General features: G+C 43.9%; 1 protein-coding gene across 3 annotated transcripts in view; it reads left to right on the top strand.

Moving 5' to 3' along the window:
* MAP7D2 (MAP7 domain containing 2) overlaps positions 1-19,998 on the top strand; it is a 112,435-nt gene that overhangs the window by 39,622 nt on the left and 52,815 nt on the right. For all 3 annotated transcript variants that reach the window (XM_042974968.1, XM_042974967.1, XM_042974966.1), the window contains exons 2-3: positions 13,303-13,380; positions 14,436-14,599. In XM_042974968.1, coding sequence (XP_042830902.1) covers positions 13,303-13,380; positions 14,436-14,599 — 242 coding nt within the window. The remainder of the gene's footprint in view (positions 1-13,302; positions 13,381-14,435; positions 14,600-19,998) is intronic.

Here is a 19,998-nt window from a genome sequence, read left to right as displayed (position 1 = left end):
CTGCTATGCTCTTTGCAATTGTTTGGACTTCACCCAGTTCTGCACTTAAAAAAAAACAAAACAAACAAAAAAAACCTTGTCATTCTCTCTGTTGTGCAATTTTTGTTTAGGAAAATTATTTAGGGATCGTTTGAGTCAGTAATATTCTTATCACATCTGAATGTTCTGGAAACTATAATTCAGTTAGCTATTTTAAAGGAAGTCTATAAGAGTATATTTTATAAAAACATAAGAACAGCATAGATTTGTGTATATTCTTGTGTAGTTCCATATTTCCCCACTTCTTTATTTTCAAGGATGCTTTAGTGTCTGTATACATTTTTTAAAATTTATTTTGGTGCCTGGATATCTGTACCTTCATCCTAGTACATCAGTGGCTGTTGAACATAAAAGCTAGCTCTAGCCCTGCCTCATTCAAAAGTATAAATTATGACATCATCCTTGAAAAAAAGACATGTTGAAAGTAGTGAATTAGGTGGTAATAATGACTTTTTCTTACCATTGAAAATAGAATTTAGGGGCACCTGGCTGGCTTAGTCGGTAGAGCGTGCAAGTCTTGATCTAGGGGTTGTGATTTCAAGCTCCACATGGGTGTAGAGATTAGTTAAAAATAAAATCTTTAAAAAAATAGAATTTAAACCAGTTCAGAAGATTATAGCATTTGAGAAATCGATTGGATCAGTGGTTCTCAAAGTGTGGTCCTCAGACCAGTAGCATCAGCATCACCTGGGAACTTGTTAGAAATGGAGATTCCCAGGCCCTGACAGCCCTACTGAATCAGAAGCTCTGAGGGTGGGTCCCAGCAATTTGTTTTTCACAGGCCTTCCAGGGGATTCTTCTCATGTGTGTTAAAGTTTGAGAATCACTGGATTAGTGTTTGCCCCCAAAATTCTCAGATGAGTTATTAAGCTTTTGGGAGAAATGGTATCTTTCCAAGACACAAATTGCACTTGAAGCTGCCCAGTTCTGCTATTATCAGAGACAGAAAGTGTAATTGGTGGCCACTGAAGGGTCTCTGTAATCCTTGATTCCCCTGAAGTTAGTTTCTGCCTAGGCATTTGTTTCTAAAATAAATACTAGAAATTCATGTGATAGCCAAAGAAATAGAACTCAGTAGCCAAAAGTGATTAAAAGCAATTTCTATCTTTACTGGAGATTTGGAAAGTGTTAGAGGATTGAATTTAACCTGCAACTTTTTGCCTGTTCCTCTGGCTCCCAGTGTTATACATACCATACCTTCCAGGAGTCTCTTGAAACCCTTCCTGTGTTTACCTCCTAGGCAGAACATATACACAAAGGCAGCCCTAACTTGGCTTCTGACTCCCATGTCCACCTCTTACTTCCTTCCTTCTCCCTTTTTTTCCTTCATGTAGGTTTGCTCCCCTTGCTAAAGTCACTTAATCAAAGCTGGTTCACTTCTTGCAGTCCTGAAGCCCTTTTACCTACATCCTCCATCTGTATAACAAAATCCCAAGAACTGATCCACCACATCTGATGGGCAGATGGAGGAAGCCAAGAGGATAAAGACAGTTCTTTTGCTGGTGGATGAAAGGGAACAAATCTCTCCCTCTCCCTCTCCCTCTCCCTCTGCCTCTCCCTCACCCTCTCCCTCACCCTCTCTCTCTCCCTCTCTCTCTCTCTCTCCCTCTCCCTCTCCCTCCCCCTCTCCCTCCCCCTCTCCCTCCCCCTCTCCCTCCCCCTCTCCCTCCCCCTCTCCCTCCCCTTCCCATCCCTCTCCTCCTCCCCCCAAGTAGAGGGTTGAATTGGGCCTCTGAGAGCTCTTCTACTTGTAATTCCTTGATTTGGGATCTCAAAAGTACCGATCAGGCATTATTAAATTTACTTTTGGGGGAATTTTTGTGCATTGTACACTGGTATGATTAAGCCCTGATTTTAACAGTGTTGGGGTTGATTTATTATTCTCAGAGCGTCTTTAATGGATATGAATTTCATTTTGAAGAAAAATCAGGTTGCCAAACAAGAATCTTCTTTACCTGTTAGTACTGTTGGCTTTCATCATAATCCACTGCAGAAAGCAGTCATCTCAAAGTATGGGTGGATGCTGACAAGGTCTACTGAGAATTGAGATTTAGTTCCACATTAAACGAAATTTAATTTGAAAATTTAGTGACCCTCTGGTATTGTAATTATTTTTGAGATTTTAATTGAAAAATATGAGTCAGGAATATGTGATACTTTCTGAACAAAAACACTACCCTCATGCAAAGATGAAAAAGGTTCTAGATCCTGTCCAATGATTTTCAGTGTAGACTGGTAGGATTGAAGTTCAATGAAATTTCAGGCTTTATTATTTTCTAGAGCATTTTTGCATATACCATTACCCCTTCCTGGAATTTTCACCTTCCTGCCCTTCATTGATTTGAATCTGATCCTACCTTTTCTCCCCAAGGAGTGCAGCACAGTCTAGGAAAATTCACAGTGGATTAAGGGTCAGAGAAATAATGAGAATCCTCCTACTTAATAGGACAGTGGGTGGGTCTCTTGACTTAATTTTGAGTCTCCATATCTTTAATCTCCAAATATAACCCCCCTAAAAATAATAGCCACTAACATTTCATGAGCATTTAGCATAATGGAAAGTTTTTCACATATATCATTTCATATAATTATAACTATTTACCATAACACATTTATCATTTATTCACATTTTTTCATCTCCTCCCCTTTTAAACAAACAGTAGCAGACATGGGGCACCTGAGTGGCTCAGTTGGTCAGAGTGGCGTCTGACTCTTGATTTCAACTCTGGTCATGGTCCCAGGGTCCTAGGATCAAACCCTGTGTTGGGCTCCATGCTGAGAGTGGAGCCTGCTTAGGATTCTCCCTCTCTCCCCCTGTGCCCCTCTCCCCTGCTTGTGCTCACTTGCTTGATTGCTCTCTCTAAAAAAATTAAATGAATACATTTTTAAAAGTTAAAAATATTTAAACAAGGGTGCCTGGGTGGCTCAGTTGGTTAGGCATCTGACTTTGGCTCAGGTCATGATCTCATGGTTTGTGGGTTCGAGCCCTGTGTCAGGTTCTGTGCTGACAGCTCAGAGCCTGGAGCCTGCTTCAGATTCTGTGTCTCCCTCTCTCTCTGTCCCTCTCCCACTTGCACTCTGTCTCTCCCTCTGTCTCAAAAATAAATAAACATTAAAAATATATATTTAAACAGAAAGCAGACTTATTTCTCTTTCTTTAAACTTGGAAACAATCATTTTTGCTCCCCATTTTATACAATATAAGAAAGATCTTGAGATTGTGTGGCAGATATATATATATATATATATATATATATATATATATATATATATATATATATATGATTTTTACATGCTCAAATGAGCCACATGCATTCTTGTTCTATGAAAAATGTTTTGTTGGAACAAGATACATCATTTAGATACTTGAGAGGAAAAAGTAAAACCAGTAAGTTGGGACACTTGAAGGCCACAGATGAGATTAACTAGGCCATGGATTTTAACGTTTATTTATTTTTTGGGGAGAGACAGCATGAGCTGGGGAGGGGACAGAGAGAGAGGAAGTCACAGATTCTGAAGCAGGCTTCAGGCTCTGAGCTGCCAGCACAGAGCCCGACGCGGGGCTCGAAGTCATGAACCACAAGATCATGACCTGAGCCGAAGTCGGATGCTTAACCAACTGAGCCACCTAGGCACCCCACTAGGCCATGGATTTTAAATCTTGTGGAGCCCTCTACAAGGTGGTTTTATATTTTGTTTTCTTTTTCTTTCTTCAGAGTTTAATTATTGCAACATAATTCACATAACAGTTACCATTTTGGAGCATAAACTCCTGTGCCTTTTAGTACATTTACAACGTTGTACAACCATTATTACTGTTTAATACCAGAACATTTTCATCACCCCTAAAAGAAATCCTGCACCCATTAACAGTCCATCAACTCCTTAATTCCTTTTTCATGACTGAATAGTATTCCTTTATATGGAGATACCATGTTTTATTTATCCAGTCAATAGTTGATGGGCATTTAGGTTGTTTCCACTTTGTGGCTGTTATGAATAATGTTGCTATGAACATTCACGTACAGGTTCCAGTCCTCTTTTACACCTACCAGCACTTTATTGAAGGGTGTGCTCCCTGGGAACTGACAATGAGGGGAAAGGTATGTGAGCCCGGGAAGGAAGGAGAGGAAATAAAAGTTGCTGCATCATCAAGCTGACCACCGCCTTGCAACCTAACACAGCTAGTGGTGCTTGGACCCACAGGCCATGTCCAGGGAGGTTATGAATCCCAGTGACTCAGAGCAGTTCACTGGTCGAAAGAAGGGCAACCAATTCATCCGTTTTCACTTCCTGTCTCAGAGTGCATGCCACAGGGCCTTAATCCCTTTGTCCTCTGGGTCATGTTTCTTGGCCTCTGTGGGAAGTCTCTGTAGGACTGGCCTAGTCAATATCAAGATGTTTATGTTACTCCTTTTGAGCTGGTGCCATGCATGGGGGCTCCTCTGTTGGGGGCAGTGGCAGGAGCAGCTTCCAGGGCATGGTGAGGGAACTACATGAACCATCACTGGAACAATTAAGGCTGAGAAGTGTAACAAGTGGCCAAGGTCCAGGGTTGGTGAGGCCATGAGATTGAGCATTCTAGGGTGGTGCATAATCTGGGTCCTGTATGCTGAGGGATCAGAAAGTGTTGCTTGTTTGCTGTTGGTTGGTCGGTGGACTGGTTTTCTGGTTATAGTGCTGTGTAACAAATATAGTGCTGTGTGTGAGTATAGTGCTGCTCACTAAGACTGAGCAGTTTGTATTGCTGCCTTCTTTCTCAGGGTTCTGTGTATTGCCTGGGCTTGGCTGGGAGGTTTTCACTTGAGATATTTACTGAGGGACACCTGGAGGGCCAAGGTGACACACTCAGAGGCTGGCAGTTGGCGGTAGCTATTGGCTCTGTTGATTGGAGCACTTCCCTGAGACCTGCTGTTTGATTTAGCCTTCTCAGAGCATGGTGATGTGTTCCAAGAGGGTGAGACCCCAGAACTGGCATTCCATGTCCCTTTTAAGTATGGGAAACTGAGTCTTCTAAAGTTATATGAGTGGGTCAGGTCATACAGAAGCCACAGGAATGATGTCCTTGTCCTGATGCTGTCAGAGGATCATAGGAAATAAGGAAATGTGTGTCTTAATATCCCCTCCAGGCCTGGCACATAGTAGGTGCTTGTGAACTCAGTATTTATTGAGTGCTTAATGTGTACAGAATATTATGCTAGGCCATCAGGGCTACAGGAAGAAATGGAACTTGGGCCTTTCCCTTAAGCTTATCAGGGGGCGCCTGGGTGGCTCACTTGGTTAAGTGTCGACACTTGATTGTGGCTCAGGTCATGATTTCACAGATTGTGAGTTCAAACCCCACGTCGGGCTGTGTGCTGGTAGTGCTGATAGCCTGCTTGGGGTTCTCTCTCTGTCCCTCTGTCTCTTCTCTCTCACAATAAAATAAACTTTAAAAATCTTTTTAAAAAGAAGCTTATATTGGGGTGCCTTGCTGGTGTAGTTGGTAGAACATGTGACTCTTGATCTCAGTTATGAGTTCAAGCCCCACATTAGGTGTAGAGATTACTTAAAATCTAAGCAAACAAACAAACAAACAAACAAACAAAAAAACCCAGAAGCCTATATATCCTAATAGATGGATTGAAAAGGGGGACAATGAGAGAGGGCCTGTGGAGGGTGGAGCTTCTTGTGCTTGAGAACCACAAATGAAAGAGAGAGGGACCCAAATTTGGATTAAAGAGGGAAAATGGCTGAGAGAGGAACAGCACTGATGGAATTTAGAGGGAAGATTCATTTTAGAGGCAAGAGGCGTAGTGGGAAAAGCTGTTTCCTTTATTTACCTTTGTACTCCTTGCCTAATTCCAGCAGGATAACAGGTACAAAGATGCTTAAAAATGTTAGTTGTTTTTATAGATATTACTGATAGGATGTTGAAATGATCTACAAATGGGGAGGTTTTGGTCAGTGGGACATAATATTCATGGTCTGTTCATTCAGTAAGTATTTGAGTACCATGTGTAAGGCACTGGGGATTCAGAGGTAAGACAAGAGCTTAGAGGGCAAGGGGTAAATGAACAGGCCCAGACTGTAGCATGTGGGGCAGTAACAACTGTGGCAAAGGGAAATGCTGTGTTGGGAGGGGGGTGATGCAGGTAAGTGATGGATCATCTCTCTGCATTCCTTCCTTCCCACTTCGAGTCCCACATTCTGCTGGTTTCTGCACATCCACAGAGGAGCTACAGGCAGGGCCTTGCCCTGTAGATCAGCATAGTCTAGAACAGCAATTCTCAAGATGTGGGCCCTGGACCAGTAGCCTTACCTGGGAACTTGTTAGAAAGGCAGATTCTCTGGCTCACCCCAGGACCACTCCATCACAAGCTCTGAGGGTGCCATCCCTCAGTCAGAGTTCATAAGCCCTCCAACTGGTTCTGATGCATACCTCAGTGGGAGGAATAGTGGGCTAGGACAATTCTCAGTCCTCCTGCTGCATGTTAGAATCATATGTAAGCTTTTTTTTTTTTTTTAATTTTTTTTTCAACGTTTTTTATTTATTTTTGGGACAGAGAGAGAGACAGAGCATGAACGGGGGAGGGGCAGAGAGAGAGGGAGACACAGAATCGGAAACAGGCTCCAGGCTCCGAGCTGTCAGCACAGAGCCCGACGCGGGGCTCGAACTCACGGACCGCGAGATCGTGACCTGGCTGAAGTTGGACGCTTAACCGACTGCGCCACCCAGGCGCCCCTCATATGTAAGCTTTCAAAGCACCACTACCCTGGCTACACCTGAGATAGTAGGTCAGCTTCTGGGAGGGAGATGCATGCATCTGTCATTTTTTAAAAGCTCTGTGGGGAACCTGGTTGGGTCATTCATTTGAGGGCCCAACTCTTGATTTTGGCTCAGGTTATGATCCCAGGGTCATGGGATTGAGCCCCATATCAGGTTTCTCACAGAGTATGGAGCCTGCTTAAGATTTTCTCTCTCCTTCTGCCCCTTCTCTTGCTTGTGTGCACTCTCTCTCTCTCTCTCAAATTAAATAAGTAAGTAAGCAAGTAATTAAGTGAAAGCTATCAAGGTGATTCCACTGCATAGCCATAGTTGAGAACCACTGGTCTTCATGTGCTTAGATGAGTCACCACAGATGTGAATGCATCCATGCCTGCCAGTCTACAGAGGGGAGAGCCCCCACAGGAGGGGGCTGGCTGGCATTGGACTTCCCATTTGATAAGCTCTTCATTCCTGGTTCCCTTTCTTTTTTCTGGACACTGACTCAGTTGCACTGATATGAGTATGATTGGGAAGGTTTCTTTAAAATTCATTTATTCTTTTAAAAGCTTATTTTTATTTATTTTGAGAGAGAGAGCACGTGCACAAGTGGGGGAGGGGCAGAGAGTGAGGGAAGAGAGAATCCCAAGCAGGCTCTGCACTGTCAGCACAGAGCCCAATGCAGGGCTCGAATCCATAAAATGTGAGATCATGACCTGTGCTAAAATCAAGAGTTGGACACTTAACTGACTGAGCCAACAAGAGGACCCTAAAATTCATTTAATGCAATTAATTTTTAAAAGTTGAACACAGCTGGCCTCCCCGAAAACTTTGTATTTTGATAATGGTTATTACCAGTACCATGAATAATTGATAACAGTTCATTAATATTCTAGTGAGAGAGTGCTCAGGCTAATAAAATTCATTCATTTTAAAATTAGTTTTTAAAAATGTGTTGCTGCAGGGGCACCTGGATGGCTCAGTCGGTTAAGCGTTCGTCTTCGGCTCAGGTCATGATCTCACGGTTCGTGGGTTCAAGCCCCACGTCAGGCTCTGTGATGATAGCTCAGAGCCTGGAGCCTGCTTTGGATTCTGTGTCTCCCTCTCTGTCTGCCTGTGCCCTGCTCACACTCTTTCTCCCTGTCTCTTAAAAATAAATAAACATTAAAAAAATTTAATAAAATAATGTGTTGCTGCAGCCCAAGGATAATGGGAAATTACTCCAAGCAAGAGCACATCAGTGAAGCATGAAATTTTATGCTATTCTGTTAACATGAAATAGTTGTTTAGCTGCTCAGTATCCCCGTTTCATTCGCACTTCCATAGGGATGAATTGCCCAGGAAAAGGCCTCCATTTTAATGGTGCCCATTACCTCAACACTCTTGTCCTGGGAAGCATTACTGCATCAGGAATGGGGCAGGTGTGGCTCTGACATGGGCACTCCTTGTCCTTTTCCTAGGTGGGGCACCTGGAGGAAGGTGTCCTCTGCTCCTCTTTGTTTTGGGTTTCCTTAAGGCCTTCACTCTCGGGCCAGATTCTTTTAAATTAAACTTTATGTTTTGAAGTTACTGTAGATTCACATGCAGTTATAAGTGATACTACAGAGAGATCCCAGGTACCCTTTACCCACTTTCCCCCAATGGCACTAACTTGCAACACTGCAGTATACTATCCCAACAAGGGCAGTAACACTGGTACAGTTAAGAATAGAGGACATTTCCATTACCACAAGGATCCTTCATGCTGCCCTTTTGTAGCCACCTACTTCCTCCCTTCTGCCCCTCTTCCCTACCCCCTGGCAAGTTCTATTCTCCATCTGTTCTCATGGGGTTCAGAGATAAAATTGGGTCTCTGGTTTAATAAAAGAGAGACAAGGATATGCATATAGTACAAAGTACAATGGACAAAGGATGATTGATTGAGTAAGAAAACTATAAACACTTTAAGGTTTCAGGCCATATAGGAAGAAGGCTACTTTTAGGAACCAAATTCAGCATTAACCTATAAGTATACCATGACTTTAGAGGAGGTCTCTTGGTATTGTTAATGTTCATGTATTAATTGCCTTTGCTGTGTTAATCATGATCTGCCTTGATTCCTCTGACTGTGTTGCACTAATGGTAATAACTGGTTAAGTCCATGGCCCCTAACAAAAAGGGGCTGTGTGGTTCATGCTCTACCCCAGGATAAGCCTGGAGCCTCTCAGCCGGGGCTCCTGCAGAGTCATGGAAAGTTACAAGATGGAAGATGGAGATATGAGTTAATTATGTGGCTTCTCTTCAAATGAATGTTCTAGAAATGATTGCTTGACAGTTCTTGCAATCAGGAGAGGCTGATGCTGTGTGGAGGAATGAGGCCCTAACCCAGTCTCACTTATTCAGCAAAGCTCAACCCTGATAGAACTATGAGATCTTCCTTATCCATGTGTCCCAGAGTAGCTAAGTGTTAAGGGAGAGAATCACAGGAAGGAGCTGCCAGACTTCTCTTTTAAGTGCTGTCCAGTATGATAGCTGCTAGCCTCATGTGGCTAGTGAGTACCTGAAATGTGGCCAGTGTGCTGAGAAACTAAACTTTTAACTGCATTTAATTTTTTTAAGTTTATTTATTTAAGTAATTTCTACACCCACCATGGGGCTTGAACTCACAACCTCAAAATTAAGAGTCACATGCTCTTCTGACTCAGCCAGGAGCCCCTAATTGCATTTAATTTTGATTATTTTAGTTATGTAAAAATTTTTTTAATGTTGATTTTTTGAGAGACAGAGAGAGAGTGCAAGGGTGGGGAGGGGCGGAGAGAGAGGGGGACACAGAATCCAAAGCAGGCTCCAGGCTCTGAGCTGTCAGCACAGAGCCCAACGCAAGGGCTCAAACTCACAAACTGTGAGATCATGACCTGAGCTGAAGTCAGACATTTAACTGACTGAGCCACCCAGGCACCCCTAACTTTGATTATTTTAAATTGAAGTAGTCATATGTGGCTTGTGGCTGCCGTGTGACTGTACAGAGACTCTAGTTTACCCATTTGGACTGTTTGAGTCACTTCACCCTCCTCAGGCCAAAGGAGAATTGCTTTTCATAGTTGTCTCCAGGATTCTCTGGCTACTCCCTTTACCCACCCAGCATCAGCCTCTCTAAAACATTTCCAAACCGTTAGTTTGAAGAGGAAGCAAATAATTAGTCTGCTTGAGCAGTGGCCAGATCTGCGCCCAGCCGGTCAGTGCTTGGCTCACAGCAGTGCTTACTTGGTACTTCTCTGATGAGTTAGATTTATACCTCTCTCCACATTTGCAGGCTTATTCCTGGGACAAGGATGAGATTTTTTTTTCCCTGTGTGTGATACTGGGTCACAGCTTTCATTCATGGGCATGGAGATCAAGTTGTTACATTTCTTCCTTAGCAGTAAAGCAGTAATTAAGAGTGTGAGTCCTGGAGTCAGATTCTTCGGTTGGGATCTGGCTTCTCCACTTTCTGATGGTGTGACTTCAGACATGTTAATTAACCTCTTTGTGCCTCCATTTCTGAGCCTATGAGGGTTGAAATAGAGTACCTCCATTATAGGGTGATTGAGCCAAGTAAATCCAAGAAGTGCATAGGAACTGCGTCACCTCCTACTCTGAAGCACATGATGATGACTATGAGCATAATGAAGATTTTCTGGAAAGGATTTGTAGCTGTGACTCTTACAAGTGGCCACAAGGGGGCAGCCTAAAATCATGCATATCCCAGGAACAGAGTGACTTCTGTTTGTAAAGCCTCTGGGTAATGTGGCCAGTTCCAAATGTGCTTGGCCATTTTAAACCTTCAGGTTTTTTTCTTCTTTTTGAAGAACATTTTCAGTGTTTCTTTGGCTGTACCTCAGATAGAGGGCAGGCCCATAAACATCTGAAAGGTGGCATGGACAATAAAGTTAGGTCCCTCTAGGATGGACAGGTTGATATAGGTGCTGACAGAAACAAGCATCTGTTCAGGGGTCCTAAGCTTCTCTTTGTAACTTTTCACACAGAAAAATTCTTATTAATTAAACTCTTGAGGGAGATATTAGAGCCTGAAAGTGCCAGAGAAAAGAGAAACCTGGTTTTGTTTCCCTTTCACTGACTACATACCTACCTTTGAGCATTGTATGTACACCTCAGGGGCACTATTGGGGGACAGTGCCCTGAGCTGAGGTGACCCAGAAATACATAAGCCACCCTTGCCTCCGTAGCCTCTCCCTCCTTCCAAGGAGACTGAGTCAGAGGAGAACTCTGCAGCCAAGAAGAATGAAATGAGGGTTCTGCCAACTGTATGGGAGCACAGAGCATCATGGGGTCTGGGGAACTGTGGGATCTTGAAGGTGGGTGGGGTTTTAATAGGTACAAGGAGGATGTGAGAGAAAGAGTGTTTTGAGCTAGAAGGTGTGTGGAAGAAAGGGCCAGTGCTAAGGTCAAGTTGGGAAGAGAGTTTGAGATCAGACTGTGGGGAGCCAGCAATGATGATCTAAGAAATTGGATCTTCAGATTCTTTTTAGATTAGTGTCCTCAATTTATTTTATTTTTATTTTTTATTTATCATCAAGTTAGCTAACATACAGTGTAGTCTTGGCTTCAGGAGTAGATTCCCATGATTCATCACTTACATGCAACACCTGGTGCTCATCCCAATAAGTGCCCTCCTCAATGCCCATCACCCATTTCCCCAACCCCCCACTCCCATCAACCCTCAGTTTGTTCTCTGTAGGGCCTTCAGATTCTTGATGATGATCATGTTGTTGGTAACATCATAATTATTAAGACTTGACTAAATAAAAACATGGGGCACCTGGGTGGCTCAGTCGATGGAGTGCCTGACTTCGGCTCAGGTCATGTCCTCATGGTTCAGGTTCAGGCCCTGCATCGGGCTCTGTGCTGACAGCTCAGAGCCTGGAGCCTGCTTTGGATTCTGTGTCTCCTTCTCTCTCTACCCCTCCCCTGCTTATGCTCTGTCTCTCAAAAATAAATAAAACATTAAAAAAAAAGTTGACTAAAAACAGACATGGGTAATGGTACTTATAGTCCACGTTGATTTTCTAGCATTTCAGTCTTGAGCTTCAGTATGCCTCATACATAATCCAGGTTGCAAAATCAGATGCTCATGGGAAGTTGTGACAATCTGGTGTTTATCACATCCATCCCTATCTGTATTCCTCCTACCTACACTGAGTCCAAGTCTCCAGGTCTTTCCCCTGGACAGTCACAGGAACCTCTCCAAAAGAGGTGCAGTAACTGTGGCAGCAAGGCACACAATAAAGTCAGCATATGATATTACCAGAAAGGAGGGTCTAGGCACCATGAAAGTGAATCTGGTTGTACTAACACAGAAGCTGATTTCTCTAAGATGTTGTGCCTGAACGTTATATAAGTAATGCTCCTGAATGATTGATTGTGACTGAGTGCAGTAAATTATTTGTAATCCTAAAATGACCATAAAGATCATTTGGTCTTTGATTCAAAAAGCTCTTTATGATCCTGTAGAAGATGGGTAGAGATGTGGAGCTCCTAGGTTGTTTCCTGGACATTTTGTGTCAGGGGGTGTGGAGGGGGGCTGTCCTCTATTCCATTTTATTTGTTGTAGGTATTTAAATGACAAACAGGAGCACATTATATTTCTTTTTTTCTGATTCTAAAATACTAAGATTGAGGGGCACCTGGATGGCTCGCTCAGTTAAGCATGTGACTTCAGCTCAGGTCAAGATCTCACAGTTCAAGAGTTTGAGCCCTGCATCAGGCTCTGTGCTGACAGCTCAGAGCTTGGAGCCTGCTTCAGATTCTGTGTCTCCCTGTCTCTCTCTGCTCCTCCTCCACTCATATTCATTCATTCATTCATTCATTCATTCTCTCTCTCTCTCTCTCTCTCTCTCTCTCTCACACACACACATACACACACATAAATAAGTGTTTTAAAAAATGTAAAAAAAATAAAATACTAAGATTGACATTGAAGCATATTTAACAGAACCCAAAGTCAAAATTCAATGTTGTATTTCTCAGTGCTTACTCAAGGAGCTTGTACATGTCCCTCAGCAGTTGGCTCCCTTCAGAAAATAGAATGTTCACTATCTGTGTAATAGTTGTGTCCACTTTTGTGCTTCTCATCTCCCCGGGAGCCAGGCTCAGGGAGGCCTGGTGTGCTTTTCTGCACACTGCCAGACCTTCTTGGCACTTAACTGCACTTTCTGACTCCCTCCAGGGCCAGTCCTGGGGACAGAGGACTAGGGAAAGAGCGTGGTTCTCCAGGATTGGTATTGGGGCCACTATAGCAGTTTGATGGGTGAGTGTGAAGCTGTGACTGTCACCCCTCAGCTCTCAGGGCCTGGCCGTGTGTGTGTGTGTGTGTGTGTGTGTGTGTGGTGGGGAATGGTGGATTGGGCCCCCATGTGATGGTGATGGTGATGGATGATGTATGTGTATGGCCAGACCCAGGGTGTGGGACCAGTGGCCCCTCACCCTCACCAGATAGGGAAAGAGGGAAAAATAATTTCATCATGTTATATTTTTTATAGGCATGGATGGATTTTTAAGATCTGATGAGAGACAAAGACTAGCTAAAGAAAGACGAGAAGAGAGAGAAAAATGTCTTGGTAAGTTGTGCCCTTTGGCTATTTAGGTACAAAGGCATAAAGATGTGGTGGTGTGTTTTCTGAAGATTCTTAGGAGTTTATGACTGAATGGGAAGAGAGCTAGGACAATTGCTAGATGAACATGAAGAACTGGGGGGTAAATCTACACTTATTTAGCAAACATTGAACTTCTGCTGTGTTCTAGACACTCTGCTAGAGACTGTGGATAAGATGGTAAAGAATGAGAAACAATCACTGACCCCGCCCCCTCAGGCATCCATTATGTGCCCTCACTTATGCTCTCTCTAGGGCATCTAGAAAGGCCATCATCAGAACTGAGAAAATAAGCAGTTAAGACATTTTCTGTGTTAGAATGGGAACCCATTTGAGAAAAGCTGTCTTACCTCTTGCAAACTATAGACAGAAGGGTATGATGTATTCCCCACAGGGTCCTGGGAGGTAGGTAAATAGTGGTTTCCCCACTGAATTGAGACAAATGAGCTTTCAAATTCCCGATTGCCTCCTGGTGGTTGGTTCACACAATGCGTCTCCCAGGGAACCCTTCCCTGACACAGCCAAGTAGATAGTTTTAGGAAATGTCTTGAGAGAGGAGTGTCTTGAGTTTATACCCCCTTGCCTAGCTCAATGTCTTAATTATGAAAAATGCATAGTTAACATGTTTTTTAGTGTATGTACCCTTAGAACTCATTTCTCAACCTAGTGTATGGCTTGCCCATTGTGGCAAGTCTCACTTAATGATAGCAATAATAGTTGTAGCTTCCATGTGTAGGGCAGTTACTGTGCACTTTCCGTGCATTGCCTCATTTAATCTTCACAACATTGTGATTTTGCAGACATGATGGTCTCCACTTCACAGAAGAGGATTATGTGGTTAGCACGCTCAGGGTCACCCAGCTAGTGGCAGACATGCCAGAACCCTTCATCTCAGTCACTGTAGCCTAGAATCCCACTGGGCTCCTTTTTTGGTCTCAGTCTTGTATCTACATTTTGGTCTTAATCCAAACAGCATGGGGTGCTCTGGTAATGACACCTCTCTTCTGCTTTCCTTCCCCCAGCTGCCCGGGAGCAGCAAATCCTGGAGAAACAGAAAAGAGCTAAGCTCCAGTATGAAAAGCAAATCGAAGAGCGATGGCGGAAACTGGAAGAGCAGCGGCAGCGGGAGGATCAGAAGAGGGCTGCTGTGGAAGAGAAGAGGAAGCAGAAACTCCGGGAGGAGGAGGTAAGGTCCAAGGACCTCCAAGCCTCTCAGTGGCTCACACGGGGCTTGGTGCTCAAGGGCATCTGAGTGTCCTGCCCAGCTCTAGGGTACAGAAAACATCTCATACCATGTCTTCTCTCAGCAGCAAGACATGGTATAGTGAAAGCAACAATGGAATAAGAATGAAGAGACTTACTCATTCAACTCAGGTGTTAATTTGCTCTGTGACCTTGGACAAGCCAATTGGCCTGTCTGGATATTTGCTTATCTCTGAAGTGAGGGGTTGGATTTAGCAGTCTCCGAGGCCTCTTCCAGACCTAATGTTCTCTGAGTTTGAGACTCAGAAGGAATTATGGATAGGGACCTGCTAATATAGCCCTGGGGGTTGTGCTGTGAGCCTGTGCCTCTTGGATGGACATGAGGCTAGAGGAAGGGACCTGAAGGCAGAGGAGAGGGTGAGGGCAGAGGGTGATGGTCCTCATATTTCATAGCTGGAAAAGCAAATAGTTTGCCTTTAACTACAAAGATGCTAGTATATTTAAATTTTAATGTGGTTCCTTGCTTTAATCATCCTTTCTCTCCAGTTACCTTTTTAAAAAGAAATGGAATGTAATTACCTCTGCAGAGTCCTTTGTTACTAAACTTTGAAAATATATTTAGAAAGCATAGTTGGGGTATAGATTTTCTTAACTATATTTTAAGGATGTAATCATAGCCTTGTATCAGGTGATGATCATTTTTTATTCATAAGATATAATGACTCATCGTTTAGTATGAACAATATAGAGGCTTGTTAATCGCTAGCACTATAGGATTCAGAGACATTTGAATAAATTTGGTATCTTTTTAAATTGCTGAATGGTTTATCACTATACATCTTTGCCCCTTCCTCTTTTTTAAATTAAAAAAAAAAAACATGAACATGTGCACATGGACACATACACACACAGTTAGACCCATCTTTGCCTATACACCCCTTATTTAAATGGTGATTTCTGGGGTGCCTGGATGGCTCTGTCATTTGAGCATCCAACTCTTGATTTCGGCTCAGGTCATGATCCCAGGGTTGTGGGACTGAGCCCTACGTCGGGCTTCACCCTGAGTGTGGAGCCTGCTTGGGATTCTCTCTATCCCTTTGCCCCTCTCCCCTGCCCACACACTCTCTCTCTAAAATACAATACGATACCATATGATATGATAACGATAACGATTTCTTTGTTCCTCTTAGCAAAGGGAAGTCATTGCAAGGGTCTTAGCCCTACTTTGCCATTTCTGGCTGTGGCCTGATAGCTACATGGCTTCATCTGTTCCCTGTGCAAATCCCAGCTCCACTACTAGGAAGCTGGTAGCTGGGGGCGAGTCACATAGCTGCTCATAACCCTCTAACTTACTCTCCTCGGCCCAAAACAGAGGTGGTCACAAATGACTTTTTTTTATAATTTTTTTTAATGTTTATTTTTGAGAAAGAGAGACCGAGCACAAGTGGGGAGGGGCAGAGAGAGAGAGGGAGACACAGAATCCGAAGCAGGTTCCACACTCTGAGCTGTCAGCACAGAGCCTGATGTGGGGCTCGAACCCACGAGCCACGAGATCATGACCTGAGCTGAAGTTGCATGCCCAGCCAACTGAGCCACCCAGGTGCCCGAAGGAAATGACATTTGTGAAAGTGCCCAGCAAAGCACCTTGTACAGAGTAATGTTCGGAAATGTTAGACTCCCTTCAGTGACTTCAGCTGAATCTTTAGCAATTGCACTTCCAGATAATTTTCTATTTGCCTTGTGTGTTTCCTTTCACCCCTAAGATGGGTGATGGTGGGGAGTGGAGGATGCTGCCTGACCTTTGTCATGACACATACAAGCTGAGCTTGCTTCCCTCTTCTCCCCGGACACAGAAGGGCAAGGCTGAGAGCCTGGGCCTCCCATGGTTGTGTAGCAACACAAGGAAACAGCAGCCGTCCTCTGCCACTGCTCCCACCCTCAGGGCCCCCAGAGTCCCAGGTGGAGCTTAGGGACTTTCCACATACAGGCCGGCCTGGTAACCACAGCAGCGTCAGCAGTCTGCTGGTACCGAGATCTGTTTGGCATTCTTGTGGGTGATCTTTGGAGAGGATGGATAGGTCTGCACTTCAGGAGCCCCTTTCCAGAGGAAACCCTGTGCATTTGCCTTCATGGTTCGATGGAGATCTTCAGCAGTGCTGCTGCCTGCGTGGCACATGGCTGTGGAGATTCTCCAATCTTTTCTTCTTCTTATCATGTTCTGTCTCTGTCAACCAGGGAAAAGTCTCTATAGGAATGGTTCATTCCATTGCAGCCCATTTTGCTACTGTAGCTTATTAGTAAGTATTCAGGTTGCCCACCAAGTCCTACATCTCTGGGTCTGGTATTAGGAGCTTATAAAAGACCTGTTGACTCCACCCCTCCCTCCTAGCCCTGGTCTGGTTCCATGTCCATAGAGTTGCCATGATGTTACTTTTGGTAACTCCTTATGTCTATGTGGGTGAGCCCCAGACTTGGCCAGGAGGCTTCCTATCTACTAGTACCGAAGTGGGCACCACAAACAGCCTGGCTTCCTGGGCTTTTGAGGACTGGAAGGGCTGGAGGCTGGTCAGGCCTGTCCTGGGGAAGGGGGTGTCCAGTATCCACTTGAGATACTGAGCTTGAGCTCATTCCCTCACTGAAGGCTGCTTTCTCCTCAAATTGGGTTCTTCTAATCCTTACATGCCACACAGCTCCCAAGACTGAGGCTTCTGGACCAAACCCTTGTCACCTACTTGGTTTAAGACTGACAACACAGTATACTCACCCATTCTCCACTTGGCGAAGTATGGTTTCCTGACTAGAGCCCCTGAGAAATGGGGTTTGGTGAAGCCAACTCCATGGTCCTCATGTTAAACAGATAACCAGGAAAGCCCTCTTTCAAAGAGTAGCTTCATCTCTGTGGGATTTTTTGACACATCACAACTTCTCATACTCTTACTGCTTGATACCTAGCAAAATCCACCAAGCTGACTGTAAAAACGAAAATTTCATTAAACTGAGAGCTAGCCACTCTCAGAGGGCATTGGCTGGCATGGGGCCATGGCGACTACATGGCCTTCTGGCCAGATGAGACATCTGTTTGTAAAGAGAAAGACCTTCGGCAGAGCCCTACTGATAACCTCTTGGGGGCTTGTCCGCACACTGTTCCCCAGAACACATGTAGTAAGGGCAGTGGAAAAGGCACAGCCAGCTCTCCACTCCTGCTAGAGATGGCTGTCTGGGTCATCGACACTGCCTGGGCAGTGTCCTGCTGGAGGCCTTTTACACTCCTCAGCCAACTCTGTGGCTCACCTTGGTCTTGGTTCTCCTCTGAGTTCATCCAGGCAGACCTAAGGCCAGAGTTAAAGGGGTCAAGGGTGAGGTCCCCTCATTCCTTCCTTCCACTAAGGCTTACCCAGTAGAGGACATTCTCAGGACAAGAATCTACCTTGCCCTTTCCCCATCCTCTGTTGATTATCCAGTGATACTCAGGAGAACGAGAATTTGGCAGGAATTTCAGTATGCAGTATGCAGCTATAATATTTATTAATAGTGTTATTCTGGTGTGATTGAACTTCCTTGCATGCTCTGTTATGCTCAGCCTTTCCTCTAACCAGTGGTTCTCACATTGAGGTCCCAGGACCAGCAGCATCTGCATCACCTGAGAACTTGTTAGAAATGCAAATTCTTAGGGGTGCCTGGGTGGCTCAGTCAGTTAAGTGTCCGACTTCGACTTCAGCTTAGGTCATGATCTCATGGTTCGTGGGTTCAAGCCCCACATCAGGCTGTGTGCTGATAGCTCAGAGCCTGGAGCCTGCTTCACATTCTGTTTTCCTCTCTCTGCCCCTCCCCCACTTGAGCGCACGTGTGCTCTCTCTCTCCCTTTCTCTCTCTCTTTCTCTCTCTCTCTCTCTCTCTCTCAATAATAAATGAACATTTTTAAAAAATAATAATAATTTTTCCTATTCAAATCTGGATTCAGCTAGTGTTGGTTAAGGACATATTATGCTAGTTATTGTCTCATAGACTTGAGTGATCTGGTGATATGGGTACTGTTATCCCCACTTTTTTTAACGTGAGGAAAAAACTTTAGGTAAGTATACATGGGAGTTTACAAAAATATCAATATCATCCCCATTTATAGATAGAAAACTTATGCCCAAGGATGTTAAATTATTAACTCAAGGTCATAGGGCTAGAAAGTGGCAGGCAGAGGTGCGATTTGAAGCCATATTTCCTGACTCCAAATCTAGGATTATTTCCATTCCATCCAATGAAGGAATAGAAAAATCTCTCTCTCCCTCTCCCTCTCTCCTTTCATCTCTCTTTCTCTCTCTCTCCCTCTCTCTCTGTCTCTCTCTCTGTCTCTCTCTCTCTCTCTCTCTCTCTCACACACACACACACGATAATACAATATAGGACTAACCTCTAACAAGAGTGAAGTGGACCAGTGCTTTGACATATTTGAATTATCCCATTCTGATGACTTTGAGTTCCATAAGTCTCATACTATAGAGTTTGATTACCACCTGTTTTTCATTATCTCTGCAAAAGTGTGTGACACAGAGTAATTGTGTCTTCTCTTCAGGATAGCTTCATTTTCATAAACCTGCTTATGATTCAAAGGAATGTATCTCTAACAGTGGAATTTGCACCAACTCAGCGGGTAGGGGGTGGATGGCAGAGGTTTTTTTTTTTTTTTTTCTTTAAGGTAACGGAACAGTCCAGGAGTAGGTATAGCTTTGGGTGAACATTCTCTTGTAATTATACCCCTATGTAGCTGCTCAGTTTGGCTGACAAGTCTTGGTGTTCTTAGTTGTCATTGATCTCCTAGTAAATGAAGGAGTGTCTTGTGAGATCCTTCTGGCATGTAGGAAATCTCCCATAACCCACTCAATACTAAATTCACTAGAGGTAAAAGGTTTCAACACTTGTATTAGGTCACTGGTTAAATATTTCATGTTAAATCCATATAATGAAATAATTTTCAGTCCTGGTCTCAAGCGACCGTACTTCAAGTGTCAAATAGTCAAGACGTTCTAGTCCCTCTAAACCCCCAACTTTTCTTGGGGTAGGCCCTGAGGTTTGGCTGTCAGAATTTAATGGGCCAGGGTCATGAGGACAGGACTTTGCTAGGAAATGCACACTCATAATTGTAGAGTCTCAGCCAAAAGCTAGAGCAAATAAAAATCTGAGATTTACAGGAGAAAAAAAATCCCCTTTCTACTCAGAGGTCCCTGGAGAGACCATGTCTTAGCAAAGTGCTATTCAGAGAAAAATTATGCAGAGGAAGCTGAGATGTAGATAATGCACATCCCATCTCTCTGGTATAGACAGAAGGGATAGATCCAGACACCTCATAAGCGACCTTTCTGTGTTTCTAGTAAGTAAAATAAAGGAGGA

The sequence above is a fragment of the Panthera tigris genome, chromosome X (genome assembly GCF_018350195.1).
Source record: "Panthera tigris isolate Pti1 chromosome X, P.tigris_Pti1_mat1.1, whole genome shotgun sequence".
Taxonomy (NCBI): domain Eukaryota; kingdom Metazoa; phylum Chordata; class Mammalia; order Carnivora; family Felidae; genus Panthera; species Panthera tigris.
Note: the sequence above shows the minus strand (reverse complement) of the source record. Positions and strands in the feature narration are given on the sequence as shown.